General features: G+C 41.8%; 1 protein-coding gene across 1 annotated transcript; it reads left to right on the top strand.

Annotated features, from left to right (window-relative positions):
- The first annotated feature begins 689 nt into the window (after positions 1 to 689).
- Positions 690 to 5,541, top strand: LOC126474565 (cuticle protein 12.5-like). Its single transcript, XM_050102041.1, has 2 exons — positions 690 to 701; positions 5,242 to 5,541. The coding sequence occupies exons 1-2, from the start codon at positions 690 to 692 to the stop codon at positions 5,539 to 5,541; spliced, it is 312 nt and encodes a 103-aa protein (XP_049957998.1).
- The last annotated feature ends 17,561 nt before the right edge of the window (positions 5,542 to 23,102 follow it).

Here is a 23,102-nt window from a genome sequence, read left to right on the forward strand (position 1 = left end):
TATCAATATGGCGTCAATAAATCACATGATTTGGAGCATTGAGTGGTTGTTTTAAGATATTATTTGTTTCATCATATAAAGTCAGTAGGCAAGATATGCACAATATTGATTTATTCCTGCACGTTCCTGGATGGTACAGAAGCATTGACGAGAAACGACAAAAGTGATTGAATATGAGGACGATGAACATAGAATTAGAATCAGGCGGTCATAGCAGTCAAATGGAAGGACACTCCGTAACATCGTCAGGAGCTCGGAATAAACTTACAGAAAGCTTTTCTGCTTACACAGCAAGAGGACATATCATTCTCCTTGAAATAAAATTCCAGGGACAGCGAACCTGAGAAGACGAACGGGCCTTCCTAGTCATATTTGCTTGTCTCGTCTGCTGATATTTTTGTGCGTGATCACAACGCCCGTTGAATCAGGGAATTTGGGAACTGGATATAGAGGTAGAATTCAGTGTTAAGTAGTTAGCTGTTGTGCAGCCAGTTGTAATAAAAAGTAGGGTATTTGGCTCTCGATTGCTGGCGGATAGCGAATGGGATCAAGAACGCACTGGCGTAACGCGCTACCGGTCCAGATTGCAAACGAGACGACAGAACTGCGAGAACGGGAGCCACTACTATATAAGCTCACGGCGATTCTACTCCACATCAGTTGTTTGTAGACAGCAGACCTCTCACATCATGTACAAGCTGGTGAGTACGTGGCTATGCCCACCACCTGAAGTCAAATACAGGCGAGACCACCGTACGCATGTACGGTATTCGTGTGAAGTAAAACTTTGATTTTAACATACAGGCAATAACGTGTTGGAATTTTTTTAATTTGGTAGTACTGGTTATTAAAAGTCTAAGACAGCAAGTACTGAGTAGCAGGTGGTTACCTACATTCATGCACTCTTATGCAACTCAGTACTTCGGCTTGTGTAATGGAATGTAATTAGTGTGCATCGTGCACTGTCTGCACTGTCGCCGTATTCTTTTTCAATAGCAAAATGAGTTTCTTTTTTAATTTTTAATTTCTTTTATTTTTTGAGTCGTCAGCCTTCTCACTGGTTTTATGCAGCCCGCCACGAATCCCTGTCCGGTATCGACCCTTTAATACCATCTCAGAGTAGCAATTGCAATTTACATCCTCAATTATTTGCTGGATACATTCAAATCTCTGTCTTGCTCTACAGTTCTTACCCTCTACAGCTCCCTCTGTTACCAGGGCACTTATCCACTGAAGTCTTAAGAGATGTCCTATCATGCTGTCCCTTATTCTTGTCAGTGTTTTCCATGTACTCCTTTCCTCATCGATTCTGCGGGGAACCTTCTCATTTCTTACCTTATCAGTCCACTTAATATTCAACATTCTTCTGTAGCACCACTTCTCGGATGCTTCGCTTCTCATCTTTTCTGGTTTTCCCGCAGTCCATGATGCACTAGCACACAATGCTGTGCTCCAGACGCACATTATAAGAAATTTCTCTCGCAAATTAAGGCATTTGTATAATATTAGTAGACTACTCTTTGCCAAGAAAACATACTGTACTGAAAAAAACTAATTTCCGTGAATAGTTGAAATTGTGGACATTTATTGTTTTATGTCCGCCATTGACGAATGGTACATAAGATCCAAGCACAATTCTGGTGTACGTTATATGAATCCGCAAACATTAATATTCCTGCTTATTTATGTTTTTCATTTTTATGTTACAATCTGTTTAGAGACACGCGGTTAGGTTCATTTTTACAAAATATTATGGTAATGACGATGTACAGCAGATTTCCTGCAGACGTTAAGTGACCTCAGAAGTTCATCCTGGTAACGTATCAGAGAGTTTCAGATACACGATAGTAGGGTACAGGGTTATGTACGAGTATTTCATGTTTTGGTTAATTAACACGTGTCTGGCATAGTATAGCTGGTACAATTTGCCAATTAGTGCTTCCGTTTGAAGGAAAGGAAACGTGGCTTTCGAAAGGCAAGAGGAGTTGACAGCGGGTAAAGCTCTAGTGGAAGAATGGTATAACGGAAAACACAAATGTTTCTCAACTTGTAAGATCCTCACTATTGTACTGCATTCTCTTCTTAATGTTTGAAGTTTTGTTACAGTACCAAGGTAATCATTTGTAATCATTTGCCAATACCGTAGACTCATTAAAGTCATTGTGCTCAGTTTTCTGTTTCTGAACATACACTCCTGGAAATTGAAATAAGAACACCGTGAATTCATTGTCCCAGGAAGGGGAAACTTTATTGACACATTCCTGGGGTCAGATACATCACATGATCACACTGACAGACCCACAGGCACATAGACACAGGCAACAGAGCATGCACAATGTCGGCACTAGTACAGTGTATATCCACCTTTCGCAGCAATGCAGGCTGCTATTCTCCCATGGAGACGATCGTAGAGATGCTGGATGTAGTCCTGTGGAACGGCTTGCCATGCCATTTCCACCTGGCGCCTCAGTTGGACCAGCGTTCGTGCTGGACGTGCAGACCGCGTGAGACGACGCTTCATCCAGTCCCAAACATGCTCAATGGGGAACAGATCCGGAGATCTTGTTGGCCAGGGTAGTTGACTTACACCTTCTAGAGCACGTTGGGTGGCACGGGATACATGCGGACGTGCATTGTCCTGTTGGAACAGCAAGTTCCCTTGCCAGTCTAGGAATGGTAGAACGATGGGTTCGATGACGGTTTGGATGTACCGTGCACTATTCAGTGTCCCCTCGACGATCACCAGTGGTGTACGGCCAGTATAGGAGATCGCTCCCCACACCATGATGCCGGGTGTTGGCCCTGTGTGCCTCGGTCGTATGCAGTCCTGATTGTGGCGCTCACCTGCACGGCGCCAAACACGCATACGACCATCATTGGCACCAAGGCAGAAGCGACTCTCATCGCTGAAGACGACACGTCTCCATTCGTCCCTCCATTCACGCCTGTCGCGACACCACTGGAGGCGGGCTGCACGATGTTGGGGCGTGAGCGGAAGACGGCCTAACGGTGTGCGGGACCGTAGCCCAGCTTCATGGAGACGGTTGCGAATGGTCCTCGCCGATACCCCAGGAGCAACAGTGTCCCTAATTTGCTGGGAAGTGGCGGTGCGGTCCCCTACGGCACTGCGTAGGATCCTACGGTCTTGGCGTGCATCCGTGCGTCGCTGCGGTCCGGTCCCAGGTCGACGGGCACGTGCACCTTCCGCCGACCACTGGCGACAACATCGATGTACTGTGGAGACCTCACGCCCCACGTGTTGAGCAATTCGGCGGTACGTCCACCCGGCCTCCCGCATGCCCACTATACGCCCTCGCTCAAAGTCCGTCAACTGCACATACGGTTCACGTCCACGCTGTCGCGGCATGCTACCGGTGTTAAAGACTACGATGGAGCTCCGTATGCCACGGCAAACTGGCTGACACTGACGGCGGCGGTGCACAAATACTGCGCAGCTAGCGCCATTCGACGGCCAACACCGCGGTTCCTGGTGTGTCCGCTGTGCCGTGCGTGTGATCATTGCTTGTACAGCCCTCTCGCAGTGTCCGGAGCAAGTATGGTGGGTCTGACACACCGGTTTTCAATGTGTTCTTTTTTCCATTTCCAGGAGTGTATTAATAACAATGATAATATGATATCAAATGGTTCAAATGGCTCTAAGCGCTATGGGACTTAACATCTGAGGTCATCAGTTCCATAGAACTTAGAACTACTTAAACCTAACTAACCTAAGGACGTCACATACTTCCCTGCTCGAGGCAGGATTCGAACCTGCGACAGCAGCGGTCGGGTCGTTCCAGATTGACGAGCCTAGAACTGCTCGGCCACACCGGCCGGCGATAACATGATGTCGGTTTTCATACTTGAGTAAGGTAATTTCCTCATTTATAGGTCGATTTTCCTCGAAAGATTCTAATCTCGCTTTATATTAATAGAAGTTCATTTCAAGTAAGATTTTATGCTCTAAGGTAATTGAAATATGATACTGAACTCTTAATTTGGAATGTCTAGCCCAGATAAGAAAGAATATGAATATAAACGTCACCTAGTAGAAAAAACACTTGAAGAGTTGTAAAAAAAGGGAAAATTAAAGAAAAAGACAAGCAAGCGTAGTGTATAACTCCTTGGTTAGATACGAATAAACATCGGATGCTTGGAGATTGTAAACGCAACTGCACATGAGACTCATAAGGGCCTCCATATTTTGTTACATGGACTGGCCTGTGAAATCATTCGATTTGTATGAGACTTCCTGAATAATGACGATTATTTTGCATACTAAAGTTCAGTGGCAAACTGATCATCGTACTGAAACTGTGAGGATAGGTCATGAGTCGTGCTTGTGTTAACTCAGTCTACTGGCGGCGTCGTGGTTAAGTGGCTACGGTGTTGGACTGTAAACCAAACGGGCCGTGCTCAACACTCCCTCGTACAACTCAATTTTTGGTTAACAATCTGTGTGGCAGCAAATGGGAGGATTCGCTAACACCACAGCTAAATATGCGTGGAGTTTGATAGTAGACCCCCCGACAAATCATTATAACGTACACATAGATTGGTTGTCTATCACCATAGTATAGATCTGATCTTTATACATATACTTAATTTTGTCGGCACGGTACCTCAGCGTGTTCGGTCAGAGGGCTGCTCACCCTCTGTTATAAATAATAGAGTAAAGGAATCGAAGATCAATTTCAACGGATGTCTTGTGATGTCCGCCCATACCAAACGCAACGAACAATACCGAACAAAATGAAACAAAACGTCGATAGAGTACTTGCCCGTGAAAAGCAAAGTTCCTGAGTTCGAGTCTAGGTCTGGCACACGGTTTTAATCTGCCAGTGAATTTGATCATCATACTACTTTCTTTTATTTTATTTAAGTGTTACGCCCTGTCATCGAGATGGTCATATTAATTAATAAAACTGCTGTTGGACCTAGTACTTTCTTTTCTTTTATTAAAGCTTTACACCCTGTCAACGAGATGGTGATATTAATTAATACAACTGCTGTTGGACAAGAACATGTGGCTACATGTTATTTGTGGGCTGTGTTAAACAGAAATTTCCCAAAGAACTATAGGAAAAATTCAGCTCGTTTCCAGTCAAAGCTTTGTAGTGAAATCACACTAATTGCAGTGACGTAATAGCAAACTAAAATTAGTCCTCTTACTTCCTCACCAGGACCTAATTGAGAGATTAGCAATTTCAATACATAGACGATGGTCCTTTCCTGTTGCAGGTGATCCTGATGTGCGCCGTGGCCGCCGCCCACGCCGGCTACCTGGGAGGCTACGCCGCCCCCGCCATCGCCGTGGCGCCCGCCGTGGCCGCCCCCGCAGTCGCCGTCGCCCACGCCCCCGTGGCCGTGGCGCCCGCCGCCTCCTCGTACGCCAACACGTACCGCGTGTCGCAGACCGCCCGCCTCCTGGCCGCCCCCGCCATCGCCGCCGCGCCCGTGGCCTACGCCGCCCCCGCCATCCACGCGCCTGTGGCCTACGCCGCCCCTGCTCTCGCTGCTCCCTTCCTCAAAGTGCACTGAGTGAGAAGGGGCTGTGTCAATGATATTCCACACATAATGAATCATCTTTATTTAATAAAGACATCACAAACAGAGTACATGCAATTTATGTTTCGTCATTCCTTCCTTCTATCACTGCGTTCCAATTCTACAATACAGTCATTCTAAATCGTAGTTAAGTCGTATTAAGTCACTGTTGATCATAACCTTATAAAAATCGAGGACCATACAGCAGAAACCAGCTACACAAAGACATTAATAGAGGTTTCATTCAGTATGGGCATTCTGGTCACCAAATACTGGAGAATAATTGCTGTATTACTTTCACGCCTAGTACACACCTGTCCCACTGCTGTTGATGGACCTCTGTGTTACGCCACTCCTGCTGCCAAAGCATCAATTTTCAAGATGGACTGAGAACAGGACCAGTCAGCAAAGAGCTAATGGTGTGAAATTTATTTATTTGCATGCCTTTTCTGCGCGGTTTCATCCGCTGATGAGTTCTATACAGGTACTGAACACACGTTCTCCTTCCCTTCTCTGTGTCCACCTCATCCTCCCACCTCTACCTGTCAATCTCTTTCTTCACACCCTCTCTGTTTCTTCATCTCCTTCTCTCCCTCTCTTTGTCCATTTTCTCCGCTCTCTTTCATACAGATGTACACATATACATTCTGCTTTATACATAGAACCTATTAAGGAGACTGCCTTGGATTATAAGACCTAAGTTTCAGATTACGTTTGATCCATAAAACTAGTATGAGCTGTGGGCGAAAGAATAATATACGCTAATATTGGCATAGCAAGATGGATGTTTGACTAACAGAACTCAGTACGTTATATTGGATGGCGAATGTGCCCCAGAAAAGAATGAAACATCAGGTGTCCCCCAAGGCAGTGTAATCTACATCATGTACCTCAATCTAACAGTTTGTGTGGGAGGGTACTTCTGGTATGTTGTATGTTAACCGGGGACCTAGAAACGACGGAGAGGCTCCGTCCCCGCTGCAGCCGCAGTGGTCCACAACCCCACGACTATCGCAGTCCACTTCACCTCTCTGCCGCCCCACACCGAACACAGGGTTATTGTGCGGTTCGACCCCCAGTGGACCCCCCCCCCCCACCCCCCTCCAGGGAACGTCTCATACCAGACGAGTGTAACTCATATGTTTGCGTGGTAGAGTAATGGTGGTGTACGCGTAAGTGGAGAAATTTTTTGCGCAGCAATCGCCGACATAGTGTAAGTGAGGCGAAATAACGGGACTCCTAGTATCACTAATAGATTCCCCCTTCCGCATTCCATTCACGAATGGTACGTGGGAAGAATGAGTGTTGGTAAGCCTTTGTATTAGCTGTGATTTCTCGTTCTTTTTCGTCTTGGTCTTTTGGATAGATGTATGTGGAAGGAACTTATATGTTTTCCGACTCTTCCCAAAAAGTGCTGTCTCGATATTTCAATTGTAATGCACAAGGCCTGTTTTGCAAAGTGTGCCACTAGAACGTGTTTAGCATTTCTGTAACGCTCTCGTGCCGACTAAACCGATCCGCTGACGAAACGTGGCGCCCCTCGTTTTATCTTCTACACCTCTCGAAACAATGCTATTTTGTAAGCATCCCAAACTGATGAATAATACTCAAGAATTTATCGAACTTTCTTCGTGGATAATTACATTTCGTTAAGGCTCATCCTCAGCCTGGCATGTGCTTTTGTTACTGTTTGTTTTATGGGAGCATTCCACTTAAAGTCGTTCTGGATAATCACTCCTAGAAATTTTACTGTAGATATTGTTTACATCAATTTTTCATCAATACTGTAGCCGTACAGTATTGGATTTCTTTCCTAAAGTGTTGACAATATACTACATTTTTTTACGTTCAGGGTCATCTGTCAGCGCCTAAGCATTCGTCAGTGCTCTGCAGGTCACTGTGCAATTCGATACTGTCTTCTGGCATTGCTACTTTCTGACAGACAACTCATCTGCGAACAATCCTAAAGAACTTGCGGCGCTTTCTACTAGATCATTTGTATAATTGTGAACATCTGTCCTATGACGCTTGCTGAAAACGAGTATGACCTGCACTTTTCTCCAGTCGCCAAGTACCTGTCGTTGCTCCAAAGACCTACGAAAAACTGCTGCTAGAATAATAAGACTTTTAATGTTCTCAATATGCTTAAACAATTTAACAGAAAGGTTCAGCAACAATATAAGACTGTAGGTTGACGATGTTGTTCTCTACAGGAAACTTATGCCGTTACATGACTGAAAGGAAATGGAAGACTTGGACGAAGTTTTCGTTTGGCTAATGAATGGTGGCTCTCTGTGAAGGTGGACAGAGGCGATATGAAATGAATAGATCTTTCACTTCTAGGGAAGACAAATGGAATATGTAGATTTGTTGGAAGGTTCTGGGGAAATGTAATGCATTTGTAGGGCGAATCGAATGGAAAACGTGTGACGAATTGCATAATATTGTCCCAGAGTTGCAGTCCTCATCAAATAGGCAAGACAACATACGCCGAACAGATCTATTGTCTTGTTGTATAAAACGTCGTTTCTCCTTCGCCCAATACATGACAGAGTAAGGAAGATGGAAGATTAGAATTTAACGTCATCTCGATAAGAGGTCATTAGAGACGGAGCACAAGCCCGGGTGGTTTTATGTATGAGAAACGAAATTGTTCGTGTTCTTTCAGAAGGACCAAAAAAAAAAAAAATGGTTCAAATGGCTCTGAGCACTATGGGACTAAACTTCTGAGGTCATTAGTCCCCTAGAACTTAGAACTAGTTAAACCTAACTAACCTAAGGACATGACACACATCCATGCCCGACGCAGGATTCGAACCAGCGACCGTAGCGGTCACGCGGTTCCAGACTGCAGCGCCTAGAACCGCACGGCCACTTCGGCCGGCGAACCATCCCAACATTTGCTATAAGTAATTTGGGTAAATAATGAAAAACCTGAATTTGGGTGATCAGAACAGAATTTGAACGGCCGTCGTTCTGAATGAGAGTTCACAGTGTTAAGCTCTGCGCTACCTCGCTAGGTATCAATGGAAAATAACAGAAAAAATCTATAATATTGGTATAAAGTTCCCTCCACCAGGCTCAACACTGTTGCTTGCGGAGTATACAGGATATTTTACGAACCCCATTACTGGCATCTACTTGTAGTGGGGACATCGTAGGTAAAATTTTGATGAGAAACCCATGTTCAGAAATTTACCGTCTGGATACAAAATAACTTTGAGGATCCAATCGCTTTCAAATCTCCGCTTCACGGTACGCACACAAAATGAGAGGAGGGCCCGTTCACATATCATTTTCGTCCTGCTAAACGTCTCAGATAATGTGGTACATTAGCGGTTATGAGTGCTGGCGGAAGGCTCCACAGACGCGCACTTGGGCTTGTGTACCGTGTGTATGAAAGCATGTGTCGCAGATACACCTTGCGCAACGAACATCGAGGCAGTCACATGGAGCAGTCCCTGTGAAACACTCCTAAGCTCTTCCCGGAAATGTCGCCTGTTCCAACGGCCAACTACATGCCACGAATTTACCAGGGAATCAAATTAAATGCATTTACCTAACCCTAGGCGTGGAAGCTGTAGTGTTAACATCCACTGCCTCGGGTGAAGAGCATGTAATTCGTATCACGCGTTCATCTGCCCTCCAGGTGCTCGCTCACACTTGGTGGTTGTTCCTCAGGAGATTACAAAACAGTCTCTTCTTGAACTCATTCCTGTTTCCAGCGGGTAATTTACCTTTTTTGTTACACAACAGCCTCCCTTCTCATCTCCTCCCTGCCTGAAGCCTCTGAGGAAGTCTTTCAGCAATTGCTCTACTGCTTGCGGTCCCTGCTGCAGCTCGCCGTTATGTGTCGTGTGAAAGCTCATTCGGTGTATCGATTTGTTGTTACGCCAGAGCATAGTGGTTCGTTAACGCAGATTGCATAAAAACAAGGGCTGTAAGAGAACATAGTTGCGTATCTGCGATCTGTTTGAATTAAATGAACCAACCATAAACTGAGGTACCATTATCAGCAACGGGAAATTTTTACAACGGTACATAATATTCTTCCAAATTAGCTGAGCTACAGTTATGTACAACGCATGAATAGGTAAACTTTCGACTAAAGTTATGTGTTGGCCATTAGATTGTTACAAATATGGTCCCGAAATGGGATAAGGAACAACAGTTGCAAAGAACGCAGGCAATTCAGTAATTAGTACTCGTTTCTAGTGGCTTTGAAACATCAGTGCTATAGACTGTTGATTTGTAGAAACGGTATCATTGTATTTGCAATCGAAGACGCCTCACTGTCGTTGTTATTGTCATTCGTATTAAGTATATGAATAAGAGTCTAGGGGACGATTGAAGCCCTCATAAGTATTTCTGTATACCGTTAAAATTTTGTTTGTGCTTCAGTGATTCTGTGGTAGATAGTTCATGTTCGGAACCTTATACATAGATGGGAAGCATACAAGTATTCATTCCGACTAACAAATTACTACATACTACGAGCTTCATAAAGAAATAAGAGTACACCTAAAGAATTACCAATAACTTTAGCCACACTCCATTCTATCGTAGGTTTCATAGGACCGTTTGTTTAAGAGTTAGGTAATTTAAATTTAAACGTGTTGAAGAGCTGTACATCAAAATTTTCTACAAAAAAGTATAAATCATTTATAGTTAATGCCATTTGATACTTTGAAGCAAAAATACTGTAGTGTCAGACGATATTCGAAACTGTCATCGTAATTTGCAACAGTAATCTCCTAAATTTATTATATTTGACATGTCTTGTCACGATGGTGTGCTTATGGCATTTTTATTAATTCTTTAACCTATGTCCATAAAAATAAGTACTTCATACGCAACAAAGACTCATTCTTCTGTACTCCAGGCTACGGAAGAACTGACAATTTTTGGAATCGTAGCATATACTGTTCTCAGTATAATGCCTGCTATACAACTGCAATTTACGAGCTTTTGATGCAACTTTTACCCACGCAACTGGCAACTTTCATTCGTTATTACCGTCATGCTGCACGATCTACAAACCTCACAGCTATATACAACGTACTGTAATTCTCTTCGTATTTACGAATACATGTCATCGGATAGTTGCAGCTAATGATGTTTTCCAGTGGATAGTCACTGCCTTATTACATTTTGAGCGATCTGAAGATGGGTGTAGATAGCAACCGAAACTAGTTATCGTAGTTTACTAGTTACAGTGCACAAAAGTGAAGACTGTATAATTGATAAAAACTAAACATAGCGAAACTTCAGGTTATTCGTCTCTTTATGAAGCACATTCCATAAGAGCTAAACATGAGAATTCAAATTGATTCTGAATATAGAGTTAGCAGAGGAGTCGATGTAACAGGGATTAGAAAAGTGAAACAGAAGGTTGCGGAACTATTTCCAGGAATAACTGCCGTTACTAACAGGGTAATTACAAGCAGGTTCAGATAACGCAGACAGAACCGGGTTAAGCTTAAGTATACGAGTTGTAAACCAAGTTTAAATAGAAGATTGTGACATAGATAGAAATAATACATCAAAAACATTTTCGAGCGGTAGAACTGCCAGAATGAAATGACAGTCTTCCAAAATTCACATTTCTTTTCCAATTTCACTACATTACTCTTAGAATAAAAGATACATAACTTCACAGTCATGTGATTCTAGCCCCAGCAATATCTTAGAAAAGTGTCAAATAAATAGTTTTCATATAATCATTTATACCATAATATTTAACAGGTGCTAATTTGTAATGTATTTCGTCAACCTACATCTGTAATACAATAACAAGACGTGTAGAAGACACCACATAGATCGCCAAATCGATAGTCAAATCGAAACCAGCTGTATTTTGACCACCATCTTCTCCACTGCACTACAGATTTGTTTTTGTGATCGTGTTTCCAAGTTACTGATACATTTGTGAAAAACTGTCAACGGTGATCTAGAAAGCCAAGAGATCCACAGAAATGGAAACACCTCAGCTCATCACAACGAGACTGCCACGCCATAAAACAAAGTGAGTGACTGTTATAAAACACTTTCATGCAAACATCTGTCCAGCTTACAAAGTGACACCACCTCTTACTAGGTTCTCTTTTCTTCCAGAGGATAAGCACAGCATTTATGAGAAAAATTGTTTAACGTCAGCATGATCCTATTGTGAGACACTGTTTTTGTAATGCCATATAGCCTGATGATGAGATATACCCTCGAAACATGGCGCACAATAAATAAATAATACATTAGTTAACAAAGTTTGTGACTGGCAGCTGTAGTTAAAAATTTTTACATTATTTTTGAGACAGTCACAGTCGGAAAATAAAGTGGCTTCAAAGATAGGGTAAAACTCGTAGCCAGCACATAGCCATCCTCTCGAACAGCATCAAGATGACACCAGAGCTTAATGTCTCCATCGATGGACAGTTTATTATCAACAGCATTACATGCACCCACTCCAGGAGACACTGCACAGAGGTTTGTAATTTAATCAAAACACTGGCACATGGCTCGGGGATTATTTGCTTTTCGAAACCATCTCTAATCTTCCACTACCTGGTTTCAGTCTGGGTACAACCAAACCAAGCGCCATCACACAGGTATGCTAAGCCCCCTGTGCTATGGTGGATGATGAATATTTACTTGGTCTTACGGATTAATCATAAACTGGCATTAGTTTCATCTACAGCTGAGCCAATGTGATCGTTCCACATAATATTCATATACGTTCTCCCTGCAAAATATTTGCATAACATGACTACCAGTACTTGTGATAAGTTAGTGCTTTGTTTTCCAGAAGTACTACAAGATTATTAAATATACTGAAATGGTCCCGGATAGCAAAGGGCGGGTTACCCAGAAAAGAAATATTTTTTTCCAACAGTAACGTTTATTTCTTAGAGTAGTTTTCTTTCTTCCCTCTCTTCTTAAGCAAATTTGGTACAATGGTAATTCTTATATGAAAGTAACTCTTGGTTAACAATAAATCATCACATCAATTTACTGAGCTCAGATATTACTGCTTTTATCTTAATTTGAAATAAAAGGTTTCAGCTATAAAAAAACATAGAATTAAGAAAAATTGGTGAATCTTTCAATATTCAGTATGAATTACCATAAAATTTAGTTAATCAGATAAAACTTAACGCTCTGAAAGCATTACTTCCAGTTGACATTTATATTTCGACGCTGAAAAACATGAGAGCGCTTCTGAATTTGCATCCTCGTGATTCGAGTGTCAGAGAGAAACTTTTCACTAATTTTTCTTCTTTCCTCCGCGACAAGTGAAAACGACCCCGCACAAGATATATTTTCCTCAAGTGACCTCCTAGTTGGTAACCAAAGATACGGACCAAAAAGAATAGCGATGGAAAATGATGTTTAAAAAACCACGAAACTAAGCTGGTTGCGTTATGTCATAGGCACCGTGAGGTGTGATATTACGGTGCTCAGCATTACATTTTTCTATCTTAGGAACTGATTGCTAATCTTTGCTTCATTGTGATATTTTGTCAAAATTTATCTGCAAACTACCGATGTACAGGGTGGTCCATTGATCGTGACCAGGCCAAATATTTCACGAAATAAGCGTCAAACGAAAAACCTGCAAAGAACGAAACTTGTCTAGCTTGAAGGGGGAAACCAGATGGCGCCATGGTTGGCCCGCTAGATGGCGCTGCCATAGGTCAAGATAGTGCTACTTTTTTAAATAGGAACCCCCATACACATATTCGTGTAGTACGTAAAGAAATATGAATGTTTTAGTTGGAACACTTTTTTCACTTTGTGATACATAGCGCTGTAATTTTCACAAACATATGGCTCACAATTTTAGACGCACAGTTGGTAACAGGTAGGTTTTCTAATTAAAATACAGAACGTTGGTACGTCTGTACATTTTATTTCGGTTATTCCAGTGTGATACATGTACCTTTGTGAACCTATCATTTCAGAGAACGCATGCTGTTACAGCGTGATTACCTATAAATACCACATTAATGCAATAAATGCTCAAAATGATGTCCGTCAACCTCAATGAATTTGGCAATACGTGTAACGACATTCCTCTCAACAGCGAGTAGTTCGCCTTCCATAATGTTCGCACGTGCATTGACAATGCGCTGACGTATGTTGTCAGTCGTTGTCGGTGGATCACGATGGCAAATGTCCTTCAAATTTCCGCACAGAAAGAAATCCGTGGATGTCAGATCCGGTGAACGTGCGGGTCATGGTATGGTGCTTCGACGACCAATCCACCTGTCATGAAATATGCTATTCAATATCGCTTCAACCGCACGCGAGCTATGTGCCGCACATCCATCATGTTGGAAGTACATAGCCATTCTGTCATGCGGTGAAACATCTTGTAGTAATATCGGTAGAACTTTACGTAGGAAATCAGCATACAGTGCACCATTTAGATTGCCATCGATAAAATGGGGGTCAATTATGCTTTCTCCCATAATGCCGCACCATACATTAACCCGCCAAGGTCGCTGATATTCTACTTGTCGCAGCCATCGTGGATTTTCCGTTGCCCAATAGTGCATATTATGCCGGGTTACGTTACCGCTGTTGATGAATGACGCTCCGTCGCTAAATAGAACGCGCGCAAAAGATCTGTCATCGTCCCGTAATTTCTCTTGTGCCCAGTGGCAGAACTGTACACGACGTTCAAAGTCGTCGCCATGCAATTCCTGGTGCATAGAAATATGGTACGGGTGCAATCGATGTTGATGTAGCATTCTCGACACCGACGTTTTTGAGATTCCCGATTCTCGTGCAATTTGTCTGCTACTGATGTGCGGATTAGCCGCGACAGCAGCTATAACACTTACTTGGGTATCATGATTTGTTGCAGGTCGTGGTTGACGTTTCAAATGTGGCTGACTACTTCCTGTTTCCTTAAATAACGTAACTATCCGGCGAACGGTGCGGACACTCGGATGATGTCGTCCAGGATACCGAGCAGCATACATAGCACACGCCCGCTGGGCGTTTTGATCACAATAGCCATACATCAACACGATATCGACCTTTTCCGCAATTGGTAAACGGTCCATTTTAACACGGGTAATGAATCACGAAGTAAATACCGTCCGCACTGACGGAATGTTACGTGATACCACGTACTTATACGTTTGTGAGTATTACAGGGCCATCTATCACAAAGCGAAAAAAGTGGTCCTACTGAAACATTCATATTTCTTTACGTACTATAAAAAATGGGGTTCCTATTTTTAAAAAAAACGCAGTTGATATCCGCTGACCTGTGGCAGCGCCATCTAGCGGGCCAACCATGGCGCCATCTGGTTTCCCCCATCAAGCTAGACGAGTTTCGTTCTTTGTAGTTTTTTATTTATTTATTTATTTATTTATTGTTCCGTGGGACCACATTTAGGAGAAGTCTCCATGGTCATGGAACGAGTCAATACATGAAATTATAACACGATTGTAGAAACAGATAAAATGAAATATAAGAAACATATTCAGGCGACAAGTCGTTAGTTTAAATAAAGAAAATCAAGAATGTAACACTGGAATTTGCTTAATTTTTTAGCTCTTCCAGGAGCTCCTCGACAGAATAGAAGGAGTGAGCCATGAGGAAATTCTTCAGTTTAGACTTAAAAGTGTTTGGGCTACTGCTAAGATTTTTGAGTTCTTGTGGTAGCTTATTGAAAATGGATGCAGCAGAATACTGCACTCCTCTCTGCACAAGAGTCAAGGAAGTGCATTCCACATGCAGATTTGATTTCTGCCTAGTATTAACTGAGTGAAAGCTGCTAACTCTTGGGAATAAGCTAGTATTGCGGACAACAAACGACATTAAAGAAAATACATACTGTGCGGGCAATGTCAAAATTCCCAGACTATTGAATAGGGGTCGACAAGAGGTTTTCGAACTTACACCATACATAGCTCGAACAGCCCGTTTTTGAGCCAAAAATACCCTTTTTGAATCAGAAGAATTACCCCAAAAAATAATAACATATGACATAAGCGTATGAAAATATGCGAAGTATACTACTTTTCGTGTTGAAATGTCACTTATTTCAGATACTGTTCTAATGGTAAATAAAGCGGCATTTAGTTTCTGAACAAGATCCTGAACATGGGCTTTCCACAACAGCTTACTATCTATCTGTACGCCTAGGAACTTGAACTGTTCCGTCTCGCTTATAACATGCCCATTCTGTCTGATTAAAATGTCAGTTCTTGTTGAATTGTGGGTTAGAAACTGTAAAAACTGAGTCTTACTGTGATTTAGCATCAAATTATTTTCCACAGGCCACGAACTTATATCATGAACTACATTATTTGATAATGTTTCAATATTACACACAAGATCCTTCACTACCAAAGTGGTGTCATCAGCAAACAGAAATATTTTTGAATCACCTGTAATACTAGAAGGCATATCATTTACATAAATAAGAAACAGCAGTGGCCCCAGCACCGACCCTTGGGGAACGCCCCATTTAACAGTGCCCCATTGGGACTGAACATTATTACCACTCTCAATATTGCAGAGGATTACCTTCTGCTTTCTGTTCTTAAAGTAGGAGGCGAACCAATTGTAAGCTACTCCCCTTACTCCATAATGTTCCAACTTCTGCAGTAATATTTTGTGGTCAACACAGTCAAAAGCCTTAAATCAAAGAAAACACCTAACGTTCGCAACCTTTTATTTAATCCGTCCAAAACCTAACAGAGAAAAGAGAATATAGCATTTTCAGTTGTTAAGCCATTTCTAAAACCAAACTGTACATTTGACAGCAAATTATGTGAATTTAAATGCTGCAGTAACCTTGTATATACAACCCTCTCGATAACTTTAGCAAACACCGATGGCATAGAAATAGGTCTATAATTGTCAACATTATCCCTGTCTCCTTTTTTATAAAGTGGCTTCACTACCGAGTACTTTAATCGGTCAGGAAACCGACCACTCCTAAAGGAAAAGTTACAGATATGGCTAAGTACTGAGCTAACATACGTGGAACAATACTTCAGTATTCTGCTAGATACCCCGTCATATCCATGAGAGTTCTTGGTCTTTAGAGATTTAATTATTAACTCAATCTCCCTCTTGTCAGTATCATGGAGGACATTTCAGGTAACAGTCTCGGAACACTTTTTTCTAAGAGCGCTATATGATTCCCTGTTGGGACTAGGTTTCTATTTAGTTCACCTGCTATATTCAGAAAGTGATTATTAAGTACTGTACATACATGCGACTTATCAGTAACACGGACATCCCCACTACGCACTGATTCTATATTCTCGACCAGTCTCTGCAGACCAACCACTTCCTTTACGACTGACCATATGGTTTTAATTTTATCCTGAGACTTAGCTATTCTATCTGCATACCACATACTTTTTGCCTTCCTAATAACTTTTTTAAGCACCTTACAATACTGTTTGTAATGGGCTGCTGCATTTAGGTTTTGACTGTTTCTAACGTTTTGGTATAATTGCCACTTTGTTCTACAAGATATTGTTATCCCTTTAGTCAGCCACCCAGGCTGCCTGTTTGTGCTAGTACCCTGTTTTGAACGTTCTAACGGAAAGCAACTTTCAAAGAGCACGAGAAAAGTCTTGAGGAAAGCATTATATTTATCGTCTACTGTATCAGCACTATAAACATCTTGCCACTCTTGTTCCTTGATAAGGTTTACAAAAGTCTGTACAGCAACTGGATCAGCTTTCCTAAAAAGTTGGTAACTATATTTAACATGTGTTGCAGCACAAAAATCTTTTAGACTTAAAATTTGTGCACCATGATCTGAAAGGCCATTCACCTTTTTGCTAACATAATGCCCTTCTAATAATGACGAATGAACAAAAATATTGTCTATGGTTGTTGTACTGTTCCCTTGCACTCTCGTTGGAAAGAATACGGTTTGCATAAGATTATATGAATTAAGGAGGTCTACCAGCATCCTTTTCCTTGCACAATCACTTATACAATTAATATTGAAGTCACTACATATAACTAACTTTTTGTATTTCCTATAAAGTGAACCAAGAACCTCCTCTAGCTTTAGCAAAAATGTTGTGAAATCGTAGTCTGGGGATCTATAAATAACAACAGTAATAAGTTTAGCTCCACTAAATTTAACCACACCTGCACAACATTCAAACACCTTTTCAGTGCAGTACTTTGGAACATCAATTGACTCGTTTGACGCTTATTTCGTGAGATATTAGGCCCCTTCACTATCAATGGACCACCCTGTATAGGTTCATTTGTCTAAAACATAGTTAAAAGACCTTCGACAAAATGGTAGGTAGGACATCTTATCGGTTCCCGAGAAAAATCCAGTTCTTTTTAAGCAGTGAGAAATTGAACTTTGCGATAATACGGGACTCGAACCCAGATTTGCTGCTTACTATTAACAGTATTAACTATTCAGCTACGGCGGAGGTTCGAGTCCTGCCCCGTCATGGGTGTGTGTGTTTGTCCTCAGGATAATTTACGTTAAGTAGTGTGTAATCTTATGGACAGATGACCTTAGCAGTTAAGTCCCATAAGATTTCACCCACATTTGAACATTTGAACTATTAAGCTAGATGTGCCTGCCTCTAAGCCTAACTCAAAATTTCGTTGTCACTCATGTTTCCCTCTATGATTTTCAAACACTAAAATCACAAGTCGTATCGCGCGGTATCTGGAAATATCACCACTACGTGATTGGAACTTGTGGAGGGCCGTGATTATCCTGCCACAAGGGACGTATATTAATTCAATGCAGAGAAATGAAGTGAATAAATGTACGAGGATGAAATGAATGACAATTCAATGACGTGAAATTATATCAGCCTATATCGTTCCGACAGGCTGCAGAGCATGTTTAGCGCTGGTATCATCTCATGTCGTTGAATGTTCACTAATTTCATCCACATCAATCTGTTCATTCCATTGGAATATATACAATTCATTTTCATCTGTTTTTGAAGCGGAGAAAACTATCGTGATCAGTGCTGTACTCGCATTTGTAGCCATGACTTCTGCATCCAGATAGACTTCTAGAGATACAGACGCTGTCTCCTTCGTTCACATGAAACTCGACTTAACTTTCTCGCCTACATCACCCTGAGTTGATTATTTTTGTAAGCGTTTCGCTGAAGATGTTGAGAAACGTGAACGGGAGAATTATGCCTTGACACTTTCACAAATAAGCTATGATAATAGATTAAACGTATCCCTGTTGCTAATTTGGACAATCATCAGCAGTATAATTGATTTAAGACAGTGAAAATTTGTGCCGGACCAGGATGTGAGCCAGCGTTCCCAGTTAATTGCAAGTGGTAGCCTTACCATTTCTTTTTTAATTTTTTAAAGCTTCAGCCAGAAGACCATGTCTGCACAGGAGCTATGTCAGCTGAGCGACGGCCTCGAAGTTCGTCTTTACGCAGGCTTGCTTTCCGATTTGTTTTGCAATACGTAGTAAGTGGTCCTGTGCGTCAGTTCCCGACCTTCAAGAAAGATGTGTCCTCTGTACGGTTATATACATAATGGATATACGAGTACAGATTGTAGACACATGGCTGACGACATACTGGAGTTTGGGTCTGACAGTGAATGACGTTCGGATAGTTAAATGGTGAGGCGACCTGTCGCCATAAGACTTCGAGTCGCAGTCCGGCGTAAATTTTAACTGTCGTAAATCAGTTATACAGCTGATGGTTGTCCATATTCGAAACTGCGAATACAGTTAATGTACGAATATTTCGTAACGTCTGTAGTCGACGCAGTGCCTGTTCCTTCGAAGACGCATGCAGTTTCGTAGATATGTTACTGGTTGTGTTATTAATTTTAACTGAACTTCAGTGTAAGTGCAGATGATGTGTACTGCATTACTCAGTAGTACGAACACTGTTTGTTCCATTTAAAAATCAGTGCTACGTTCGTCTGTATGTAATTGTACTAGGAATTTAAATGATGTGCCACATAGTAATCTTATAGCTTTCTACAGCGTATTATGAAAGAGTGATGTTGATTGGCAAGCATCTGTCCCCTCTATAATCATAATATTTCAATCCGAGAACACTTAACATTTTTGGTCCATTGACCACGTGTGATCATTTATTTTACACCAAGGCAAGATACCATTCCCTCTCGAGATACATTGCCTGACAAGAGGAGCTAAGGAGACAGAAGTCTTTGTAAATGCTCACGTTTTCGTACACATACATACCTTCGTCGGGTATGTAAATGATTATTGAGAGAACTCGGCTGGCACAATGCCACGTCACAGACATCCTCCGTCCTCATGTGTTACTTCTCATATAACAGCATCGAGGTACCATTTTTCAATAAGACAATGCTACTCCACACGTGGCAGGTGTCTCAGTGAACTGTATTCCTGATGCTGAGGTATTCCCTCGGCAGCATGATCCGCAGTTCTCCCCATGTGGAACATGTGTCAGTACGTCAGCTCCATCCCAGACCCAGTATGCAGGGTATTAAGGACCAGTCACAGCAGTCTCTGTTGATCCAATGTGGATGTGGGACAGCAAGGAAAATCGCCAAACAACCGTATGTTTTGAAAAGTTATTTTATTGAGGCAACCAGTTTCGGCATCTCAATAATGCCGTCTTCAGGTCCCATACGCACTTCATGTATAGACAGTCTAGATGTATCGATACTTGCATACTGGAGCCATCAGTACCTGAATGCCGTGAATTCCTTATTCGAGTGTTTCTTTCGAAAACTTGACAGCGCTGCTGTTGCCAAGTTTTCGAAAGAAACACTCGAATGGCTACACATGAAGTGCATATGGGGCCTGAAGATGGCACTATTGAGATGCCGTAAAAACTGATTGTCTAAGTATAATAACTTTTCAAAACGTACGTCTGTTTGGTGATTTTCCTTGGTCAATAAAAGTCACGACAGTTGTTGGCCGGCCTGACTCAGGAGAGGCTACAAAGTCTGTATGTTACCCTTCCCAACTGAGTCAGTGTGTCCATCCAGGCTAAAATGATGCACTGTCATACTGATGAATGGGCTTATGCTACCAAGTTTTTTGTTTATTTGACTCGATTCTGTAATCACTCCAATAATATCATATACCCTCACAGCCTGTGAAATTTCATTTCGTTTCCTACGCCCTCCCCCGGCGTCCCACTTTTCTTTTGTGAAGCACTGTATGTATGTCTCTTATCCATTACCTTAAGACTGTTAATCTAGCCATGTATATCAAACAACTGCGGCGGAACTCGTAGCGCTAATTCCATACTGCGGGGAGTGATATGTTGTACAAATAGAACTGTATTCTCTGCTGTAGCCGTTGGAGCTCGCTGAGGGACAGATGATCAACTCCTGAAGTAATAGATGATCGACACCAGGACCCGAAGCGTGGGAAAGCTCTCTGAGAGTAGAGAACTCTGTCCTTGAACAAAGGCAGATCGGAGGATCTCCTTTATCAGAAATGGCACCAAGGTCCACTACGTCAAGTAGTAACATTTAACGTCTGAGTTACTGGAAAACCAATGTAATAATGCTGAAACCTTTGCTCATGTTGCCGGCCGCGTTGCTGCTACGGTCGCAGTTTCGAATCCTGCCTCGGGCATGGATGTGTTTGATGTCCTTAGGTTAGTTAGGTTTAAGTAGTTCTAAGTCTAGGGCACTGATGACCTCAGATGTTAAGCCCCATAGTGCTTAGAGCCATTTGAATCTTTTTTTTTTTTTTTTTTTTTGCTGATGTTGATGCTTTATAATTGCAGTTTCATTTATTAAAAATTAATCTGCAGAGAATAACAAATTAATTAGCTCACTGCTACGAATATAGGTGGAGGTGGCCAAGCTGTAACGAGAGTGTGCCTCGGGCAGGCATGTGGAAACAATTTCTGTCTAGTAACAGTCACCACTCAGCATCGATGACATGATAAAGTATAACAGAAGGACTAGTTATTTTAAAGTAAGTGAAAGTAATAGAAATGATAAATTTCCCTTGGGAAACATTAATTTGATTAAAATATTCGGATTTAAAGACAGTGAATTCATGTTCAATGTTTGCGGTGCTCCAGGTAATACGATCAGGCCTGGGGAACAGTACATTAATTTATGAATTGCGAATGTCTGTTACTAATTGTTGATTGCTTTATGTCCTCCAACAAGGGTTAGCGCGCCTCCCCCGACCATGGCTTTTGTACACTTTGAAGACGATACTTTTCACTTAAGTAACTTCTCAGTTGGCATCACAAGTCGGAGTGCACCTCCGACCAAGGAAAAGTCCATGGTAGTACAGGAAATCAAAGTCCTCAACATAGAAAAACACTGAGCTAGCGTGCCCGATATCACCAGACACAAGTGTTGCCTTATTTCACTTGGTCGAATGAATAAGGTTGCATTCCTTTTTCATAAGGTAAGGACTTGGAACGTCATTGTCGTGACCGTAGTACCAATTCCAACATCAGCATTTAATTTCACTGTTAATGAGTAATGTTTGTAGCGGCGACCTAAGAATAGAGGAAATCCAGTGGGGGTGGGGAGAAGCTTTAGAAGATACGAGGTAAGTACGCATCTTCCCAAACAACCAGCGAAACACCGAGCCCAAACCGCTAGGATGTACTCTTTCAATTTATGAAACGCACAGCTCTATACGCATCTTCACATAAGGTACAATTTACGGCGTTAGTACATTTAGAGCCGGCCGGAGTGGCCGAGCGGTTAAAGGCGCTACAGTCTGGAACCGCACGACCGCTACGGTCGCATGTTCGAATCCTGCCTCGGGCATGGATGTGTGTGATGTCCTTAGGTTAGTTAGGTTTAAGTAGTTCTAAGTTCTAGGGGACTTATGACCACAGCAGTTGAGTCCCATAGTGCTCAGAGCCATTTGAACCATTTGAACCAGTACATTTAGACACAGCAATGGATCGTAGCAAGAAGGTTCCCTACGTCGAGTTTTTCAGTAAAGGATGCCGGAAAAGAGGAACTGCTGTTGATACAAGCTGCGGGGAATGTATGAAATCAGTACAGTAGGTTTTGATGTAAATTTTTCTTGGCAAAAATGATAGCTTGGAAAAAAGTTTTACATGTTAGCCCATTCTAGCAAGATGTTTGTATTATAATATTCTTCTGCGTCTACTTAAAAATTTTAATCTCGGTGGATACCAGTCACCAATAAAGCGATATTCATTAAAACCAGAGCATGGTTTTCCTTCTAGTATAACTTTATGCTCAAGACCTGTATGCACCTTATTTCCTTTCATGACTGCTCAAATACTCTTGATTGAAACATCATCTGCTAGGAAGACAGCAACCAGTTACCTTCAGATTGAAATGCTCCCTCTGCTGTTTATTGATATGTTTGAGAAGGGGGTAGATAATATAAGCAATATAGCTTCCAAGGTTTGAAAAAATATCTGCTAAATCGTCATGTGCTCACCAAGCACACGGGTATAAGAAAGTTGTTGAATAAGAAAGTCTTGCATTTTATGTGTGAGTAAACCATAACCCCAGAAGTGAAAACAGACCTGGAAATATCAACCCAAGTTTTTATGGGGATCACAATAGAGACAAAAATATTCCATTTAAACTT

The sequence above is a fragment of the Schistocerca serialis genome, chromosome 4 (genome assembly GCF_023864345.2).
Source record: "Schistocerca serialis cubense isolate TAMUIC-IGC-003099 chromosome 4, iqSchSeri2.2, whole genome shotgun sequence".
Taxonomy (NCBI): Eukaryota; Metazoa; Arthropoda; class Insecta; order Orthoptera; family Acrididae; genus Schistocerca; species Schistocerca serialis.